General features: G+C 45.4%; 1 protein-coding gene and 1 pseudogene across 1 annotated transcript; both read right to left on the bottom strand.

Annotated features, from left to right (window-relative positions):
* Positions 1-769: 769 nt before the first annotated feature.
* On the bottom strand, positions 770-7,823 carry Ccnb1 (cyclin B1; the record flags this gene model as incomplete). Its single annotated transcript, NM_001310564.1, is given in 9 exon segments — positions 770-984; positions 1,351-1,461; positions 1,868-2,008; positions 2,260-2,496; positions 2,692-2,850; positions 4,112-4,294; positions 6,869-7,024; positions 7,118-7,288; positions 7,713-7,823. Coding segments are annotated over 9 exon segments (1,287 nt in total).
* Positions 7,824-10,743: 2,920 nt separating this feature from the next.
* On the bottom strand, positions 10,744-14,948 carry LOC101824128 (annotated as a pseudogene).
* Positions 14,949-18,654: the final 3,706 nt, after the last annotated feature.

Genomic DNA, 18,654 nt, shown 5'->3' with positions numbered 1-18,654 from the left:
TTTTGCCAGTTAGAGACACAAGACAGGGGAAAGATAGAGGAAATGGCACCTTGGTATAGGGCCAACAACACTCAAAGTCTCATCTGGCTTTCTCAGAATTTAAAGCATATTCGCCCCCCCTGGGGAAGCTACTACGCATGAAGCCAAGCAAGGCATAAACCAGCATTTTAGCAGTATTGTTTAGAGGCAGTGAGAGAATGCAATTTGAATGTCTTGTAAAGGATGACATTACATACAGTATGAAATGCAATATAGACATTGAAAGGAATATTGATGAAAAAAACGAATCCATATTAAAACATCTCCTTGACAACATATGCATGATTACATTTATATAGGACATTGAGATTGAGGGGCAAATTACTTTCAAAATATACGTTTAATTTTAAACATGCTATTTTCCAAGCTAATTAAGAACAAATAAATAATTACACAAGAAAACTGGGTTTCAGACCTGAAAGTCCATAGGCTCGAGAGAGTGAAAGGTAGCAACCACCTGAAGAACTAGAAAAGGAGACTAAGGACAAGCTGGAAAATTGATAGTTTAAACCAGAGCTAGGCAGAGTACTTTGCAGGATGCCTTAAAGATATGATCAGAACACATTAAAGTGATGAAGTATATAAACATATAGGCTACAATTAATTATATACAGTAGTTGGATTCCTGTTAAACTAAAAGCAGTTTTAAAAATATTCCTAAATGTTTTATTAGACAACTTTCGTTATCCTAAGGTCAGAAGCAACCAATATTCAAATGAGGTAAGCTATGAAAAGTAAAACAACCTTTATTGAAGAGCAAGTAAACACTGTATACTATGTACAGGTGGCACATGGTGCCAATCACATTTGCAGATGTAGTGTTGTGGTCCACTTGAGTTACGCCTTTGCCACAGCCTTGGACAAATTCTGAACTAGTGTACAATTCAGCTGTGCCAGAGTGCTGATCTTAGCATGCTTGGATGTTGCATACTTATTCTTGATAGTCTGTAAGAGAAAAGTATTATAATCAGGGAAAACAAAAACCATCCCCCAATGGAGTGTGTACATGAAGGGGTTGGAGGGAGAAAAGAGAAGAGACTGAACCGATATAATTTTTTTTTTTTGGTTTTCCGAGACAGGGTTTCTCTGTGGCTTTGGAGGCGGTCCTGGAACTCGCTTGGTAGTTCAGGCTGGTCTCGAACTCAAGAGATCCGCCTGCCTCTGCCTCCCGAGTACTGGGATTAAAGGCGTGCGCCACCAACGCCCGGCCCGATATAATTACATTTTAACGTGAAAGATGAAAATAAAACCAAACCTCTGCGTGCTAGGATTAAAGGTCTTAAACCAGCTGTGAAGTTTCAGTGAACTCACCATGTGCTTTGTAAGGCCATGGTTCACCATGACTACATTCTTAGCCAGGTGCTGCATGACAGGCAGAAGGGATTCTTCAGTGTAGGACAGGTAGTGCTGCAGGGTTGGTGTCTAAGACAACAACAACAACAAAAGCATGTAAATAAAACACCAGCCACTTTCAGAAAACTTTTCTAGATGCTATCCAAGGATCTAGCAGGTGGACAGTGAATGGTAAACACTACTTAAACAAATCATCTCTTTGCTCAGGTGTGCTCCAATTTAACCAGGACAGCATCTGATACAAGAGAAGTGAATGGGTCTCTTAGACTACTTAGTGTAGCTTCCATGTGTGCAAGGATTTACAGACTCCAAGAGTCTCAGAGACCAAAAGACTCAGAAAGATGAAAACCTGAACAATGGAAGCATTCTAAGATGGCACAACAATTTCACCCCCATTCATTCACTCCTATTGAGGAGGCAGAAGGGTCACAGGCTGTTTACAATAGAAAAAAAGCTTGGTTTGGAGACTGCTTACCCATTCACCATTGTCAAGGATTTTCAGTGCTAAGCAAAAAGCTCCAGCTGCAATCTGAGAAGGAGCAAAGTGCACCATGTCATAGTCCAACAAAGTGAGCTCCATGAGGTATTTGGCCAAAGTATGCTGTTCAACGTCAACCTGGAACAGATCCATATACCACTGAGCCTCTTTTGCAGTTCTACTTTGACACTAACCTACAAAGCCATATCTGTGACCATAAACTCAAATACAATGCAACACAGAAGACCTTAAAGAGTAACCATGTAATATTCAGTCTGATGAGAAACAGTAACAGCCATATCCTTCTCCCATGTAGTTAGATAGCTGTATTAAAAAAGTCAGCAACCGTATTCTCTAATATAGCAAAACAAAAATTAAGTAATGCATACCTCTCCAATCTTAGACGCTCTACGGAGGAAGTGCAGAGGCAGAGGGCGACCCAAACTAAAGTTTAGAACTCTTAGAATCTTCATTTCCATTTGTCTGATTTGGTGCTTAGTGTAAGTATTGTTAGTCACAAAAGCGAAGTCACCTATTTCTGGAGGGTACATTTCTTCATATTTGCTGGCAATAAACATGGCTGTCACACCAACTAGCTGCAGCATCTTCTTGGGCACACAATTATCCTGCAATTGAAATGTCAACAAACCATATGTACTTGGACATATTAACTGGAAAGACATTAGTTTCAGACCCAATGATTAAGATACCTGCCTACCATGTAGGGGACCCTGGGTTCTACTGCCAGTGTGCACTCCCCCCTTTCCAAGGTTCTTCTAGAATGCAGGAATGGAAAACTCTCATTACTTAAGTACACATACCTGCATGAACCGATCAATAATGGAAACAGTCATGTACATAGTCTCTTGCAGCAGCCTAAATTTCATTTGAACCTGTATCAGCCAGTCAATTAGGATGGCTCTCATGTTTCCAGTGACTTCACGGCCCAGTAGGTATTTTGGTCTAACTGACTGCTCTTCCTGCAAAAGAAAAATGCCATTTATTCTGGAAGTATCAGCCTATATGCCACTTGTGACCACCAAGACCAGTTAACTAACATAAAAGAGCCCTATGGCAAAACTTTTACTAAGAAGGCAAGGATTAAAATAGCATTGACAGGCTTTTCATATTGTTATTGTAACATTCAATTAACCAGTGGTACTGCAGGCCCACATCCTATACCTGTCATAATCTCAGATCAATATGGATTTTATTAATTTTCACTCAAGGTTAATAATACAGAACCCAACCTTTGTGATACAGAAAGAAATAATCGCTAAGTTTTAGATCAACTAGAATCTAAATCTAGTTGTTTTCCAGAGGACCTGAGCAACCACATGGTGGCTCACAGCCATCTATGAGATTTGGTGCCCTCTTCTGGGCTGCAGGCATAAATGCAGACAAAACACTGTAAACATAATAAATCTTTTAAAAAAAGGAATTAAGAACAACTATGTTCAACTACCATTCAGTTCTGCAGTTAGAACCCCCCCAATTATTTAGTATTAATAAGAATTACAAAGCAGACAGTAAGTCTGGACAGATGTCTTACTGAGGACTACTTTAGGAAATATAAATTAAGTCAAAAGAAATGGCAGCAAAATGGCTGACTGTAAGTCAATCCCACCCATGTAAAGGTGGAAGGAGAAATCAATTCTTGAAAGTTATCTGAGCCCCACATATGCACACCCACAAGTACCCTGTCACAAAGGGCAAGAGACTGAGTAAATTAATGGTAACCTAAGGAGACAACACTGGGGATACACTTCAGTGGCAAAGCAGCTGCTTAGCATGCACAAGGTCCTGTTTTTGTTCCTAGGACTGGAGGCGGCAAATCTGAAAAACTGTCTCGTTTAAAGAGGTGAAAGCACAAATGTCCTTAGGTTTCCCAAGTGGGCTAAGCTGACAAAACCCTGGCAAAGAATGAAAGCCTGGTGTTGGGACAGCTATCGGCCTTTAGCATCTCCACCACCTCCTCAAACCAATCTGGGGCTTTTCCATGTGTGACCTGTGTGTCTACTTTAGGAAGAGTCATAGCAGTATCTCCCCAACACAGAAATTTTTTGTGTTCCACTCCATGGAGTTAGTGACTTTATTTCTGCTTCAAAACAGAATTTCAAGTGTTATCTATTGTCAAGAAATGTCAAGTGTGCTACTGATAAATTATCTTTAATTGCTGAGTTGGTGGTGCACAACTTTTTAATAAACTCGGTAAAAGCAGACTGTAGCAACAATACTGACCTCCAGTTGTCTGAGATAGGCATATATGTCTTTCACATATTCGCTACAGAGGTTTGGATCAGCACCATCATCTGCATCCACATCACTCACGGCAAGAATTACATCAGAGAAAGCCTGGCACAGGTATTCTTCTGCAGGGGCACATCCAGATGTTTCCATTGGGCTTGGAGAGGGATTATCAACCTTAGAAAGGAGAGGCCCCATCAAATAAAGAGAAGCACATACTATGGTCCAGGAAGGAAAAGTCAAGTATTGGTATTCTCAATTTGAGAAATCATTCTGAATAAATTCATTTCATTAAAGGAAAAGCATTTCAGATTTTTGCTCTCAAATTTCCTTTTGAGAAATGATTAGTATTCAAGCTAATGCTGAGCGGGAGAGATGGCTTAGCTGTAAAGAGCACTACTTGTTTTTGCCAAGGGCTGGAGTTCACTTTCTATGCAGGAACCAGATAACTCAAAATTCCAGCTCCAGGATATGAGGCCCTCTTCTGCCCTCCTTGGGCATTGCACTCAAGTGCAAACTCCTGCCCGTGAAAAATAAAAAAAATTTTGGTTTTTTGAGACAGGGTTTCTCTGTATTGCTTTGGAAGCTGTCCTGGACTCACTTTGTAGACCAGGCTGGCCTCGAACTCACAGAGATCCTCCTGCCTCTGCTTTCCAAATGCTGGGATTAAAGGCATGAGCCACCAACACCCGGCAAAAGATAAATCTTAAAAAAGAAAAATTCAGGGCCAGGCATGGCGTGGTGGTGATACATGCCTTTAGTCCTAGCACTTTGTGAACTGAAACCAACCTGGTCTCCATAGCAAACTGCAAGCCATCCAGTGATGAATAGTGAGATGTGGATTTATAAAAAGTTAAATACAGGGCTGGAGACATAACTCAGTGGTTAAGAGTACTTGACTGCTCTTCCAAAGGACCTGGGTTCAATTCCCAACACCCACATGGCAACTCACAACTGTCTGTACCTCCAGGATTCACCATCCTCACACATACATGTAGGCAAAACACAAATGCACACAAAATAAAAATAAATTAAAAAAAAGTTAAGCCGGGCATTGGTGGCGCACGCCTTTAATCCCAGCACTCGGGAGGCAGACGCAGGTGGATCTCTGTGAGTTCGAGGCCAGCCTGGTCTACAAGAGCTAGTTCCAGGACAGCCTCCAAAGCCACAGAGAAACCCTGTCTCAAAAAAACCAAAAAAAAAAAAAAAAACTTTAAATCCAAATTTAAACTAAGCCAGTCCTAAAACAGGAAGAACGGGGCAAGCTGGGTAAAGGTGCCTGTTTGCCAAGTCCTACCACTCATGTGGTGCAAGCACTGACTCAAAAGGTGTCTTCTGACTTCTACAAGCATGCCCTCACACAATACAGAACGTGGTTTTTTTTGTTTGTTTTTATGAGACAGGGTTTCTCTGTATTGTTTGAGGCTGTCGGTCCAGCCAGGCCTCGAACTCACAGAGTTCGGCCTGCCTCTGCCTCCAGAGTGCTGGGATTAAAGGCGTGGGCCACCACCACCCGGCCAGAACTTGTGTTTTTTTTTTTTTTTTTTGGTTTTTCAAGACAGGGTTTCTCTATTTTTTTGGAGCCTGTCCTGGAACTAGCTCTTGTAGACCAGGCTGGCCTCGAACTCAGAGGTCCACCTGCCTCTGCCTCCCAAGTTCTGGGATTAAAGGCGTGTGCCACCAACGCCCGGCTCAGAATGTGTTTTTTAAGGAGCTCTTGCTGCTCCACCCTGAGACCAGAACTTAGATCCTAATACCCACGTATAGAAAGTCAAAGGAAAAATGGATAGGTAATAAAGCTATTCATGAGCACCAGGGGGAATTAATCAAACAATGATAAACCTTGATTCAGGTGAATACAAGCTCTTCCCTAATTACAATGACGTTAGATAAGAGCTGTGTGCTATGTAGCTCAGGCTGGACTTGAATTTTCAATCCTCCTGCTTTAAAAAGTGCTAGGATTACAGACATGCACCTAGGAATAAATTTGGTGAGTGTGAGAGTCTGTGTTCAAGGACAGACGCATACAGAGAGCTACAATCCCAGCTAAAACTCCATTTTAGGCTTAAGTGTTAACCCATCAACCCCCCCCCAAACATGTTCTCACTATCTGTAGCTCTGGCTGACCTGGACTTTGTTATGTAGACTATGCTGGCCTTGAACTCAAGACCCACCTGCTTTTTGCTCTAGACTGCAGGGATTAGAGGCAACACCATAACACACCCTATTTAACTTATTTTCTGTCTGAAAAAAATGTTCTTTTACTCTTTTAACAGGTTTACTAATTTAGTGGCCACACTAGGGAGTAGTGGTTTCACAAGCACATCTGTGTTTCATTCAGTTAATTTCAGACAGAGCTGAAATCACTGCACAACAAAAAACCTTGGTCCAGGATGCTACACACATAAGAAAGCAATGAAAAGATCCGGCCTGGTTGCACCATCGCAGCACTGGAAAGTTGAGGGCAGAAGAATGTCAAGGGCAACGTGTCTACAGTGACAGGAGAGAAAATGATGCTGCCCACCTTTGTTCCCAGAATAAACCTCTAATGAGTTCCAGGCCAGCCAGGAGTACAGTCTATACAAAACAAAACCCAGGTTTATCCACCACCATCTGAATTACAGCTAATACCTACTCCAGAGTGTTAATAAAAAAGCTTTGCTAAGCACTCAGTACATACTAGACACTCAAAGGCTACCTTGTGTGAAATGAGGTGAGAGAAGAAATAAGACTTTTTAATATGCTGTTTACCAAAATAGGTTCAGGAGAAAGCTTTTCGTCCATAACAGGTTCAGGCTCAGGCTCAGCAAGTTCCACCTCTGGTTCACTCACAGGAGGAACCTTCTCCAGAGGTTTTGGTGGCGGGATTTTAGCTGAAACTTTTCCAGTAACTGAAGTTTTTAGTTCCTGTGGAGGGGATGGAGAAAATAGAATGTTTTCCCAAGGGTGACAGCTGGTAGACGGGCTCGTTCAGGATAGTTGAGCCAGGAAGATAGTTACCTTTTTCAGAGGCAGTCTTGCCTGTGCCTGCTCGCTGACTTTGTTACCAATATCTCCTAGAGCGGTTCTTGGTCTCAGCCCGGGCTTGGAGGCCGCAGCAATGGCCACAGGCACACGCTTGGCGCCTGCCATGCTGACCTTGGCCTTATTTTCTGTGTTAAGTTTCGTGTTCTGAAACAAAGTTAAGGCTACTTGAGAGAGGATCCAGGAAGCCATGGGTTAATTAAGGCGCGACCCTCCCTCAAGCCAGGGTCCCAGGGTCTCTCGGGAGGTGCCACGCCGAGTGTCCACCCAGATTCTCTACATTCATCCATATTCAAATTCCTCTTATGTCCTAAGCCATCCTAAAGACCGTGAATTTACAGCGGAAAGGAAACCGCGAAAGCCTCAGCTGCGGACCTCTCTCTGCCAAGGCGCAGGGCTCACTCTGGGGCCTTCATCACTCAAGTGCACCCTTCACCCCCTGCAGCCCTTCAGCCCAGACAGTCCCGGCCGGTCCTCGGCTCCCCCACCGGGGCACTCCGAGACCCCCCGCCCCTGCATGGCCGTCGCGGTCTTCCCCCGCGGCGACGACGGCAGCACCCGTCCGGCTCACCCTAGTGACCCTGAGCGCCATGGCTCCTCCTGAAGAACAGGCTCGGCGACCAGCAGCAAAACCCCGGGTCTCTGGCTGGCCCCGGCCAGACACCAACAGCCGTTCCTCCGCAGCACGCCGGGAGGAGTCTGCCGGGTCTGGGTTTAAACCCCGGGCCGCTCCCTGCTCATTGGCCCGTTCGTGGCACTCGCTCTCTTCCCATTGGCGCTGCGAGTTCTCGCAGAATGCGTTTCCTGGGCGATCCCGCGACCACGTTCGGCGGGGGGCGGAGGCGGGGCCAGAGCGAGGCTCCGGCCCGCAGCGCCGCCCATCGGGAAGCTCGGGCTCCGCGCCTGTGCACTCGCTGCTGTGCGGCCACCTGCCTTAGGTAGGCTTGGAATGCATTGCCCTCTAGTGCGCGGTCCTGGTTAGCCTGGGAGATGGCTTTGGGCTTTAGGGAAAGACTGTGGAGTCGTCATGGTTCAGGAGACCGCAGAACAACAGTTTGGCGGTCGCTCTACTTATTGTTCCTCATGCTCTTCAACAGAAGTGCAGATGCTATCTTAGGATTCTTGCAAGGTTTTGATATAGAGATGGTCTATATTTAATGTGATTTTTCCAGCCTGGCGGTGGTGGCACTTGCCTTTGATCGCAGCACTCGGGAGTCAGAGGCAGGCGGGTATCTGTGAGTTCGAGGCCAGCCTGGCCTATAGAGTGAGTTCAGGACAGCCTCCAAAGCCGCAGAGAAACCCTGTCCTGCAACTCTCCATCCTTCTACCTCAGACTCTTTCTTTATTAGGGTTTACGAGTTACAGTGGATTTTTTTCCACGTTAATTTTCAGTATCACTAATAAGTCTTTATTTTTGACCAGGATCTTAAGCACAGCTCTAGTTGGAGCTCCATGTATAGCTGAGAATGACCTTGAATCTCCTATTCTCCTCCCTCCGCCTCAGTGGTGTGGAACACCAGGTGCACACCACAGCCCTGGGTTTATATGACACTGGGGATTGAAACCAGGCTTCAAGCATGCTGGGCAAACACCACCAGTGCAGCCAGACCTCTAGTAATCATTGCTATGCAAATTAATGTATTTAGCTAGCAAATACTATATCTTATCATAGTCTTATCATAGCTCACACTGGCCTGGAAGACTATGTATCTTATGCTGGCTTTGGAATTTGTAGTGGTCCTCTTACCTTAATTTCCTGAATGCTGGGATTAAGGGACTGTGCCATCACACCTGGCTAGGACTTTATTTTAAGAGTAGTTTTAGGTGTTTAACAGCACCTCATGGAAGTCCAGCATTTTACTACCCAGCTTCCCCTAGTATCGGCATAGCGCAACATTGAGGTGTGCTGAGTCACACCAGTAATCCCAACACTTATGAGGCTGAGGCAGGAGGATTGCCACGAGTTCAAAGCCAATCTGAGCTATACTGTGAGTTCCAGGCCAACCTGGCTCTAGAGTGAGTCCTTGTCTCAACAAAACAACCACTTGCCCCGACACGGGACATCCACATCACCCATCTCAGGGCTCAGGGAATATTGTGGGAGAGACAGCAAAGGGACAGCAAGATTGGGAAGACAGGAGGACTTATGTAACAGCAGGGAAGCTGTTTAAACGGGAAAAAACAAACAAAAACTCAAAATAGCTTTCAGGAAGTCCCTGAAACTGACAAATTCCCTAGGCCCCTCCTTGCCACAGTCAACTTAGCAAGCCGCAGAGAAGGCCCTCAGACTGGAAAAGCTTCAGTGAACACTCAGACCAGACCAGCTGCCTAGAAGACCAGATACCAGCTGAGCTCCCTGGTACAGGTTAGACCAACTGAGAGACCTGGAAGGGACACTCTGCAGCCTGTTGAGCTGCCTTCAGCCTGTGCAGTGTGTTCCGGGTTTCCCAGCGTTTGTGAACTGTCACCTGACCTGGGGTGAGCCTTGATGACGCAGCTGTCTTTGAGTCATTTCTGCCCCTGTAACTCCAATAAAACTCATTGGTTCACCAAGGTGGACTTGGATGGTATCTGTTACTTTGGTTGTCATGACCTCCCTCTCTGGGTGAGTAGATAGATGTGTGTTTTCTCTACCCAGAAAAAGTTTTGTGATACAACAGTCTTTTTAGAAAAAAGACTCTCAAGAACTCACTATTGTACTCATGAATTGACAGCAGCTATGGTTACCTACACAAAACCAGCATCAGATTGGGCCTGTCAGCATTTCATCATGGATGAGGGAGGGGCTTATGAAGCCCCATTCCTCTCTTGATTCACTTCGAGTCTGAGATATGAGAAACATTGTGAGATGAAGGAGGAGGTGCCTTCAGCTACACAGTAAGTTCAAGAGCTATTATAAGGCCCTTGCTCAAAGAAAACATAAAAGAGAAGAAAAGATCCAGGGATCTTTGATGTAGGCAATGGGCCTACACAGCAAGCTCATCTGAAACAAAACTCCTGGTTGGGTGTTGGTGGTGCACGATACAGAGAAACCCTGTCTGGAAAAAACAAAAGAACAACCCCCCTAAAAATCCCACTCGAGTGTGCTGTTTTAGTTTTTATTCTTTGACAATTTCTTTCATATATATGATAAATCTTAATAAATTTCAGCCCCCATTATTCTCCCTCATCCCTAGCCCTCCTCATGTGTGCCTCCACAGGTTAAATGCATGATCAAACTCCCAGTGGCCAGAACCTTAAAGATAAAGAGGTTCTTCCCCACCCCACTCCTACCAGAAGCCATTCTGTGAGAGGCTACACTTCAGCATACTATTACTTTTTTCCCCGAGACAGGGTTTCTCTGTGTGTAGTCCTGGCTGTCCTGGAACTCACTCTATAGACCAGACTGGCTTTGAACTCACTGAGATTCACCTGCCTTTGCTTCCCGAGTGCTGGGAGTAAAGGCGTGCACCACCACCCAGCTGCTCTTCACAGTTTGTTGTTGTTTGTTTGTTTTGGAGTACAATATTTATCATAGAAACCAGTTGAAAACACTACATGGTAACAGACACGACGATACACAGCAGGGTGGGAACAGACAGGAAAGGGCAGAGGCCACAGGCCTACACCAAGAGCCTTTCAGTGGACTGCTGAATGGACTGGACCTGCTGCTTTAGTCGAGAGCCTTCTTTGATGGCAACAGAGCAGGCGATGACAGGTCTGGATACCCACCAGGCCGGTCCTAGGGTCTGCTTGGAGGGCACAGATACATAGGGGACATTCTTGTTTTCACACAGCAGTGGGAGGTGCAGGGTGATCTCCAAGGGCTCAGCGTCTGCTGCCATCACAATGCACTCACAGACGCCCCTGTTGAGGGTTTAGGTGGGTTCATTGGCTCTATTCTGAAGCCGCTGTAGTTATAGGACTGCTGAACAAGGTCCAGCAGCTTCTTGGTAAGGTGGGCATCTTGCTAGGGGATAGGCTTTCTGATTCACATCAGCCTCCGTCAAGGCGGAGGTGCGCCCCTCGCCACGATCCGAGAACAGCTCACCTCAGACAGACTGAAACGCCGCCCTATCACAGTTGTTTTGTTTGGTTTTGGTTTTGGTTTTTCGAGACAGGGTTTCTCTGTATTGTTTAGGAGGCTATCCTGGAACTCGCTCTGTAGACCAGGCTGGCTTCGAACTCACAGAGATCCTCCTGCCTCTGCCTCCCCTGTGCCACCAATGCCTGGCCTTATTACAGTTTTTAAGGGCTCTATTTTATTTTATTTTATTTTTTTTGGTTTTTCGAGACAGGGTTTCTCTGTAGCTTTGGAGGCTGTCCTGGAACTCACTTTGTAGACCAGGCTGGCCTCGAACTCACAGAGATCCGCCTGCCTCTGCCTCCCGAGTGCTGGGATTAAAGGCGTGCGCCACCAACGCCAGGCTAAGGGCTCTCTTTAAAGACTTCCTGTCTAGACTGTTTTGGGTGGGTGGGTGAAGGGGAGAGGTTGTCATAGAAGACTTCAGGTCTCTCATTCTCAACTGTGAGTCAGCAGTCATCACACCATTATAGAAGAAGCTTCCTTGCTTTTAACAGCTAGAGGCAGCATGGACTGTGGACATTCGTGTGGCCTCCAGAGGCAGCACAGACCACGGACATTTACAGCTACATCTATGAGGGCATTTTATCAATTGAGGTTCCCTCCTTCCCAGTGACTCTAGCTTGTATCAAGTTGACATAAAACTACCCAGAACGGCAACCACTGTTCTAGACAGCAGCGTGGTGTGGAGGAGGTACTGGACACAGGAGAATCAGGAGTGATGGTGGGCTTACATCTCTGCTGTAACTTCCCCCTTATGCCTCAGGTTGCTTAGCTGAGACTTTCCTAATCCTTCCCTTTTCCTAAAAGCTCTTACATTCTGTGGTTCCTTAGACATGTCTCTTCGTCAGGTCTTAATCGGGAGTCTAGTTTAACCAGAAACTCTTGACTGAGAACAAGCCCAGTGTTCTGGAGAGCTGCGAATGTAAACCTGGACACAGGGTTTGAGGTTGAACTATGCGTGGCACACCACCAGCGCTCAGGAGAGCCCAGTTCTTAGAAGTCTTGTAGGTTTCTCCTAACACACGCTGCTGCTCCAGACAAGGCAAGGCCCTGGGTAGCCGCACAGAGGCACTCAAATTGTGTCTTCCAAGCACAGTGCGTGCCACACAATCTGAGACAGTGAGTTTGAGGCCTCATGTCACCTCTAGAATGACAGTAAACACCTTTCCTAGGGGCAGCCAAGTCAACTGTCACCAGCAAAGAAATACTCGGGTTAGGAATTTCAGGCCCGTGTCTTTTTTCTAACTCCGAGGCTTCCCCTGCTCTCCAGCTAAAGAGAGAGGATGGAAAGGTTCATTTAAAACAAAACTATGCTCTAAGTCTTGGCCCCAAAGATGGTTCAGCTACTGTCTGCTGTCAAAGTAATTGTCAACTGCCTTTGGAATTGTTTGGTTCCTGGGAGGTGAACAGTCACAGAAGACAGGCTTTCCAACAAGGGAGCATCCAGCTAGAAAAGGAAACTCTTCACTCAGATCTGCTAATTTTTTTTTCTTTTGTTTTCTTTGAGACAAGATTTCTCTGTGTAGCCCTGACTGTCCTGGAACTCACTCTGTAGACCAGGCTGGCCTTGAATTCAGAGATCTGCCTGCCTCTGTCTCCTGAGTGCTGGGATAAAGGTGTGAGCCACCACCCCCAGTTCCTGCTAACTTTTTTTTCCCCACAGACTTATTATGAATACAATAACCTGCCTCCATGTCTGTCTGCATGCCAGAAGAGGACACCAGATCTCATTATAAATGGCTGTGAGCCACCATGTGGTTGCTGGGAATTGAACTCAGGACCTCTGGAAGAACAGTCAGTGCTCTTAACCTCTGAGCCATCTCTCCAGCCCTCTTCCTAACACCTTTTTTTTTTTTTTTTTTTTTTTTTTTTTTGGTTTTTTGAGGGTTTCTCTGTATTGTTTTGGAGGCTGTCCTGGAACTCGCTCGGTAGACCAGGCTGGCCTCGAACTCACAGAGATCTGCCTGCTTCTGCCTCCTGAGTGCTGGGATTAAAGGTGTGTGCCACCAACGCCCGGCCCTGCTAACACTTTTTTTTTTTTTTTGGTTTTTATGAGACAGGGTTTCTCTGTATTGTTTTGGAGGCTGTTGGTCCAGCCCGGCCTCGAACTCACAGAGATCCGCCTGCTTCTGCCTCCCGAGTGCTGGGATTAAAGGCGTGTGCCACCAACGCCCGGCCCTGCTAACACTTTTTTTTTTTTGGTTTTTCGAGACAGGGTTTCTCTGTATTGCTTTGGAGGCTGTCCTGGAACTCACTCTGGAGACCAGGGCGACCTCGAACTCACAGAGATCCGCCTGCCTCTGCCTCCTGAGTGCTGGGATTAAAGGCGTGCGCCACCAACGCCCGGCCCTGCTAACACTTTTATTAGCACTTAAAGGACTTTGGAAACTGTCATGTTTGCCAGGACATGCAGGATTTTGGACTGACCTGATGGGGGTCACAGAAATATAAACAAGAGAAACATGTTCAGAAAAGCTGGCATCTGGTGGGATGTAGCTCTTAGGGTGATGCAGCTGCAGCAGCCAGGACACTCAGCAGGTTCATTACATGCACCAGGATAAGGAAGCAGGTTAGCTAATCTTGACTGGGGTCCCTGTAGGGGAGGAAGTCTCAGGCTGCAGTCATGCTGGCAGGGGAGCTGCAGGCGATACTCCACACACTCTCAGAACTGATTACCCAGACCAGGCAGAAGGCCTTGCCATTTCTGAGTCTATCCTAGGAAGAGTAAGGCTGTCACTAAGAACTAGGGTAAGGATAGCCTCAGGTATGGATATACCTTTTTGTTTTGTTTTGTGTTTTTTGTTTTTTTTTGAGACAGGGTTTCTCTGTGACTTTGGAGACTGTCCTGGAACTAGCTCTTGTAGACCAGGCTGGTCTTGAACTTACAGAGATCCACCTGCTGGGGATATACCTTTTCAAGGTCACCTCTTTATATAACCCAGGAGATTGAGTCTTTTGTAAAATCTTCCCACAGGCCAAAATGACATTGGATACTGTCTGGATCAGGCCTTATCAAACCACTTGGTCAAGATGCAAAGAAGCAGCCGGGCGTTGGTGGCGCACGCCTTTAATCCCAGCACTCGGGAGGCAGAGGCAGGCGGATCTCTGTGAGTTTGAGACCAGCCTGGACTACCAAGCGAGTTCCAGGACAGCCTCCAAAGCCACAGAGAAACCCTGTCTCGAAAAAAACAAAAACAAACAACAACAACAACAAAAAGATGCAAAGAAGCACGTTGCCATCATGGGGTCACCTGTCCAGAGTTAAGAGTTCCACACCCAAAGCTCAAATGTCCTTTTGTGATTCTCTTGGAGACCTGTGATTCTTTCTTCTATCTCTTGCATTTTAATGAAACTGTGGTGTAGCCTATTTTTAAATATCTCCCCCAGTAAGTAGCCAGTCTGGGATACTTACTTACTTTGAGTTATGAACCCCATGCTTATTCCCTTACTCTAACATTGCTGGGCCCTACACTGAGTGGATGTTCCTTTTCCAGTCATTACTGTCATACTTACTAGTCTTGAAATCGACCTATGGTGGCATTTCTGGCCACTGCCTGTTTTGCTCTTAAACATAGACTCTTGTTTTAAATCTGCCAAGTGTCTTTGACCCTGTCTTACTTAGCCTTTTGTTATGACTGGGATCTCCTAGAATACAGGCCCTCAACATACTGATAGCATCATGACAGGGATATCAATCACGACCATATACACCAAGACGTACCTCTCAATCACTGAGGACATCTGGGCCTCCAGGCGATATCTCAATCTGGCCTCCAAACTCCTACAGTACCGACCCTACCCTCTCAAAGATGTGGGTGGAGCTGAGGGTGGATTGACTACTTCAGGTGAGACAAAGCCTTGAGAGTCTTCAGATTCAAAGTTCTCAGTGTCAATAGGGCCCTCCCACACATTTCATCCCAAGTTACAGGATCCTGTTCTTTACCAATTAAGACCCTTACTAATGGCTGACACCCTCCAGGCTGGGACTTTTCACTGTAATTCAGCCAACCTTCTTTTTTTTTTTTTTTTTTTTTTTTTTTTTGGTTTTTAGAGACAAGGTTTCTCTGTGGCTTTGGAGGCTGTCCTGGAACTCACTCTGTAGACCAGGCTGGCCTCGAACTCACAGAGATCCGCCTGCCTCTGCCTCCCGAGTGCTGGGACTAAAGGCGTGCACCACCAACGCCCGGCTCAGCCAACCTTCTAATGAGGGCTTTGGTTATTTTCTGCAACTTGACCTCTGTGGGTGCTGGAAAGTCTTTTCCAGGGCACACATGGAAACCTGTAGACTGTTTATGTGCACCTTGAGCCTTTTTTTTTTTTTCTTCTTCTTCTTTTTGAGACAGGTTTTCTCTACGTAACATAGCTAGCTGTCACAGAACTAACTCTATGTAGACCAGGCTGGCCTGGAACTCATAGAGATCGGCCTGCTGTGCCTCGAGTGCTGGGATTAAAGGTGTGCACCACTAGTGCCCAGCTTTGGAGCAATTTTATCACTACGTCATCATTGTCCTTCACCATATTACCAGATGCTGGAAATTGCTTAATTTTATCTCAGAGCTCATCCCAACCCATTGTCAGTTTGTCCAGAGATGCTTAGAGTAACCACCCAGGATCATCATTTTCCATATTTTTCCACAAAATGTCAAGTTTCATATGCAGAGCCACTAAATCCATTGCCGCTCGCAATTGGTAAATCAGAAAAATCACATGCTATTATCTCCTTGAGTTAGTAATATAGTTCACACCACAGGCTTTTAGCACTCTCCCAGCTCCCAGGAGAGGCTTCAGTAACTGTAGTTGATGGTGAACTGAAAAGCCTATTCCAGACACTTAAAAGATTTATCTTTACACTTCTGTTGCTCTAGAACCAACCCACTTCTGGTCCCCAAATCTCTACTAGTAAGGGTTCTTTTGAGTAACAGAACTCAGAAAATGAATCTCTCTCTATATAGAAGGGGATTCATTAGAATGACTGGCTATGAATAGACAGGCCAAGAATCCAGTTGTTCAGTCAACAAGGCTGGACTGTCACAGCTGTGGGGGCGGGGTTTAAATGAGCAAACCAGCACAGCTAGTCTTCAGTGGACTTTGGGGTGCTGAAGTAGGCGCTCAGCTGGTGGAGAGATGCACTTGCCAGGGAGAGCAGGCAGGCAAAGGGTGAAGCTACCTTCTTCCAAGTCCTTCACACAGGCTTCCGCAGGTGTGGCCCAGCTTACAGGTGGCTCTTCCCACCGCAGCCATCTGGGTTATAAGTGGTCTTCCCACGCCAAAGGAATTAAGGAAAAAAAATCCCTTCACAGCTGTGTGCCAAGCCATTTGGGCTAGGTAATTCCAGATGTAGTCAAATTGATGACAAAGAATAGCCCTCATACCCTAACACTTGGAATCTAGGAATAGTCTCCCTTACATGGCAAATGGGACTTGGAACACTTAAAGATGGGGAGACTGTCTTGGATTCCTCAGCTTTATTCTTTTTCAGCTTTCCATTATTTCTGCATGCATTATTTCTTGTGTTCTTTTACTGACTTTACCAATGAGGGATAAAAATGATACCCAGAGGCCGATCAGCCTGAAGTCATGAGCAGCAGCATTCGGCTCCAGAGTCTCCCTACCCCGTCAGCCCTCTATCAGCTTCCTGTTCCCAGTCACACTAATTCAAGATCTCTTGCGGTTTATATGCCTTTTAAGGGAAACGAAAACTTTAACACTGGTGTGGCATCTACCACACCTCCTCATCTGCTGAAATGCTCTTATGAATACAATCTGCATTAAAATATTAACATGCCGATGCCTGTGATCTATGTGGCCATGCGCTTCTAGCTGATGCCAGAAACCACGTGACGGTTCCATGATCTGGGCTGCTGCCAGCTGCTATGGGCAAGGAAGCTTCTTTTGCCGTGGTATCCGTGACTGCAAACTCAAAACTAAGAATGAGAGACACTGAAGGCTTCTGTGCCAACCCTTCCCCCTGCAAAAAGAAAGGCCAGACAGGCAGCTATTGAAGAGCCTTAAGAACTGGGATAAAGATGCTGAAGTGCATTCTCCACAGTTGATGGCTTCTGGCAGGGAGGTGGGGGTGGGGAGGACTCAGTCATCTTTAAGGGGCAGGCCACTGGAAGTTTGACCATGCTCCAATGAATAGTATATGCACAGCACAAATTGGACTTGGTGTGTTTTTTTGGCGGTCAGTACAAGGATGGAAAGATGGACCTGGGAGGAATGGGAAGTGAGTGTCATTGGGTACACTGTACGAAATTCCCAAATATTAATAAAAATGTTGGGGAAAAATAGTAAAGCATTAGTCATAAGCCAAAAACAAAAATATTAACATGCAATTGTTTTTCTCATTACTCAAGACTTCATTAATTCAAAGAATTATTTTTTTGCTGGGTGGTGGTGGTGGTACATGCCTTTAATCCCAGCCCTTTGGAGGCAGAGGTAGGCTGCTTCTGAGGATCTGAGTTCCATGCCATCCGGTGCTACACAAAGAAATCCTGTTTTGAAAAATACAAAACAACCTATCTTATCTACCTACCTACCTATCTGTCTTTACAAGTGTGGAAGCTTGGCTAGCACATATACCAGTATATTAAATGCATACAGTGTCCCAAAGAACAAAAGAGGGTACTGGACCCCCTGGGACTATAGTTAGAGAAGGATGTGAGCTATTGTGTAGGATAGGTATTGTATGTACCAGGTCCTTTGGAAGAACAGCTAGTATTCTTAAATGCTGAGACATCTCTCCAGCTCCACCACTTAAGATTTTAATATGTGCTGAAAATTCTGGACCAAAATGTGCAAAGAGCAGAATACCAAATACAAATACAAATTTCTAAAACTCCTCATATATTAAAAGTGGTACGATAAACTAGTATTTGATGTCTAGCATCATGATAGGAAAATAGTACCTATTCTAAATCATCCTATCTATCAAAACCCCTACTGTAATGAAAATATTCATAGAAGTTTGCACTGGACAACTGTCTGTGGTGGTCATAAAGTGTACATATTTGTCACAATGTTCCTTAGGGTATATAAACTGGAAATGACCCTTCTACTGGGTTGCCTTGTCCATCCTTGGAGATGGTAAGTTAAGTCTTTTTTTTTAAAGATTTATTTATTACATATATAGTGTTCTGCTTACATGCCAGAAGAGGACACCAGATTGAATTGTAGATGGTTGTGAGCCACCATGTGGTTGCTGGGAATTGAACTCAGAACCTCTGGGAGAACAGTCAGTGCTCTTAACCACTGAGCCATTTCTCCAGCCCCGAGATGGTAAGTCTTATTGTAACTTGTTACGACTTGTTATGCCATGTTTGGTTGGTATCCCTGGGAAGGCCTGCTCTTTTCTGAAGGGAAATGAGATTTAGGGGAGAGGGGAGGTGGGGGCAAGGGAGGACTGCAGTCGGGATGTAATATGAGAGAAGAATAAATAAAAAAGGAA

The sequence above is a fragment of the Mesocricetus auratus genome, unplaced genomic scaffold (genome assembly GCF_017639785.1).
Source record: "Mesocricetus auratus isolate SY011 unplaced genomic scaffold, BCM_Maur_2.0 Super-Scaffold_100020, whole genome shotgun sequence".
NCBI classification, from domain to species: Eukaryota; Metazoa; Chordata; class Mammalia; order Rodentia; family Cricetidae; genus Mesocricetus; species Mesocricetus auratus.
The sequence above is the reverse complement of the archived record's forward strand: the minus strand, read 5'-3'. Positions and strand labels throughout refer to the sequence as shown.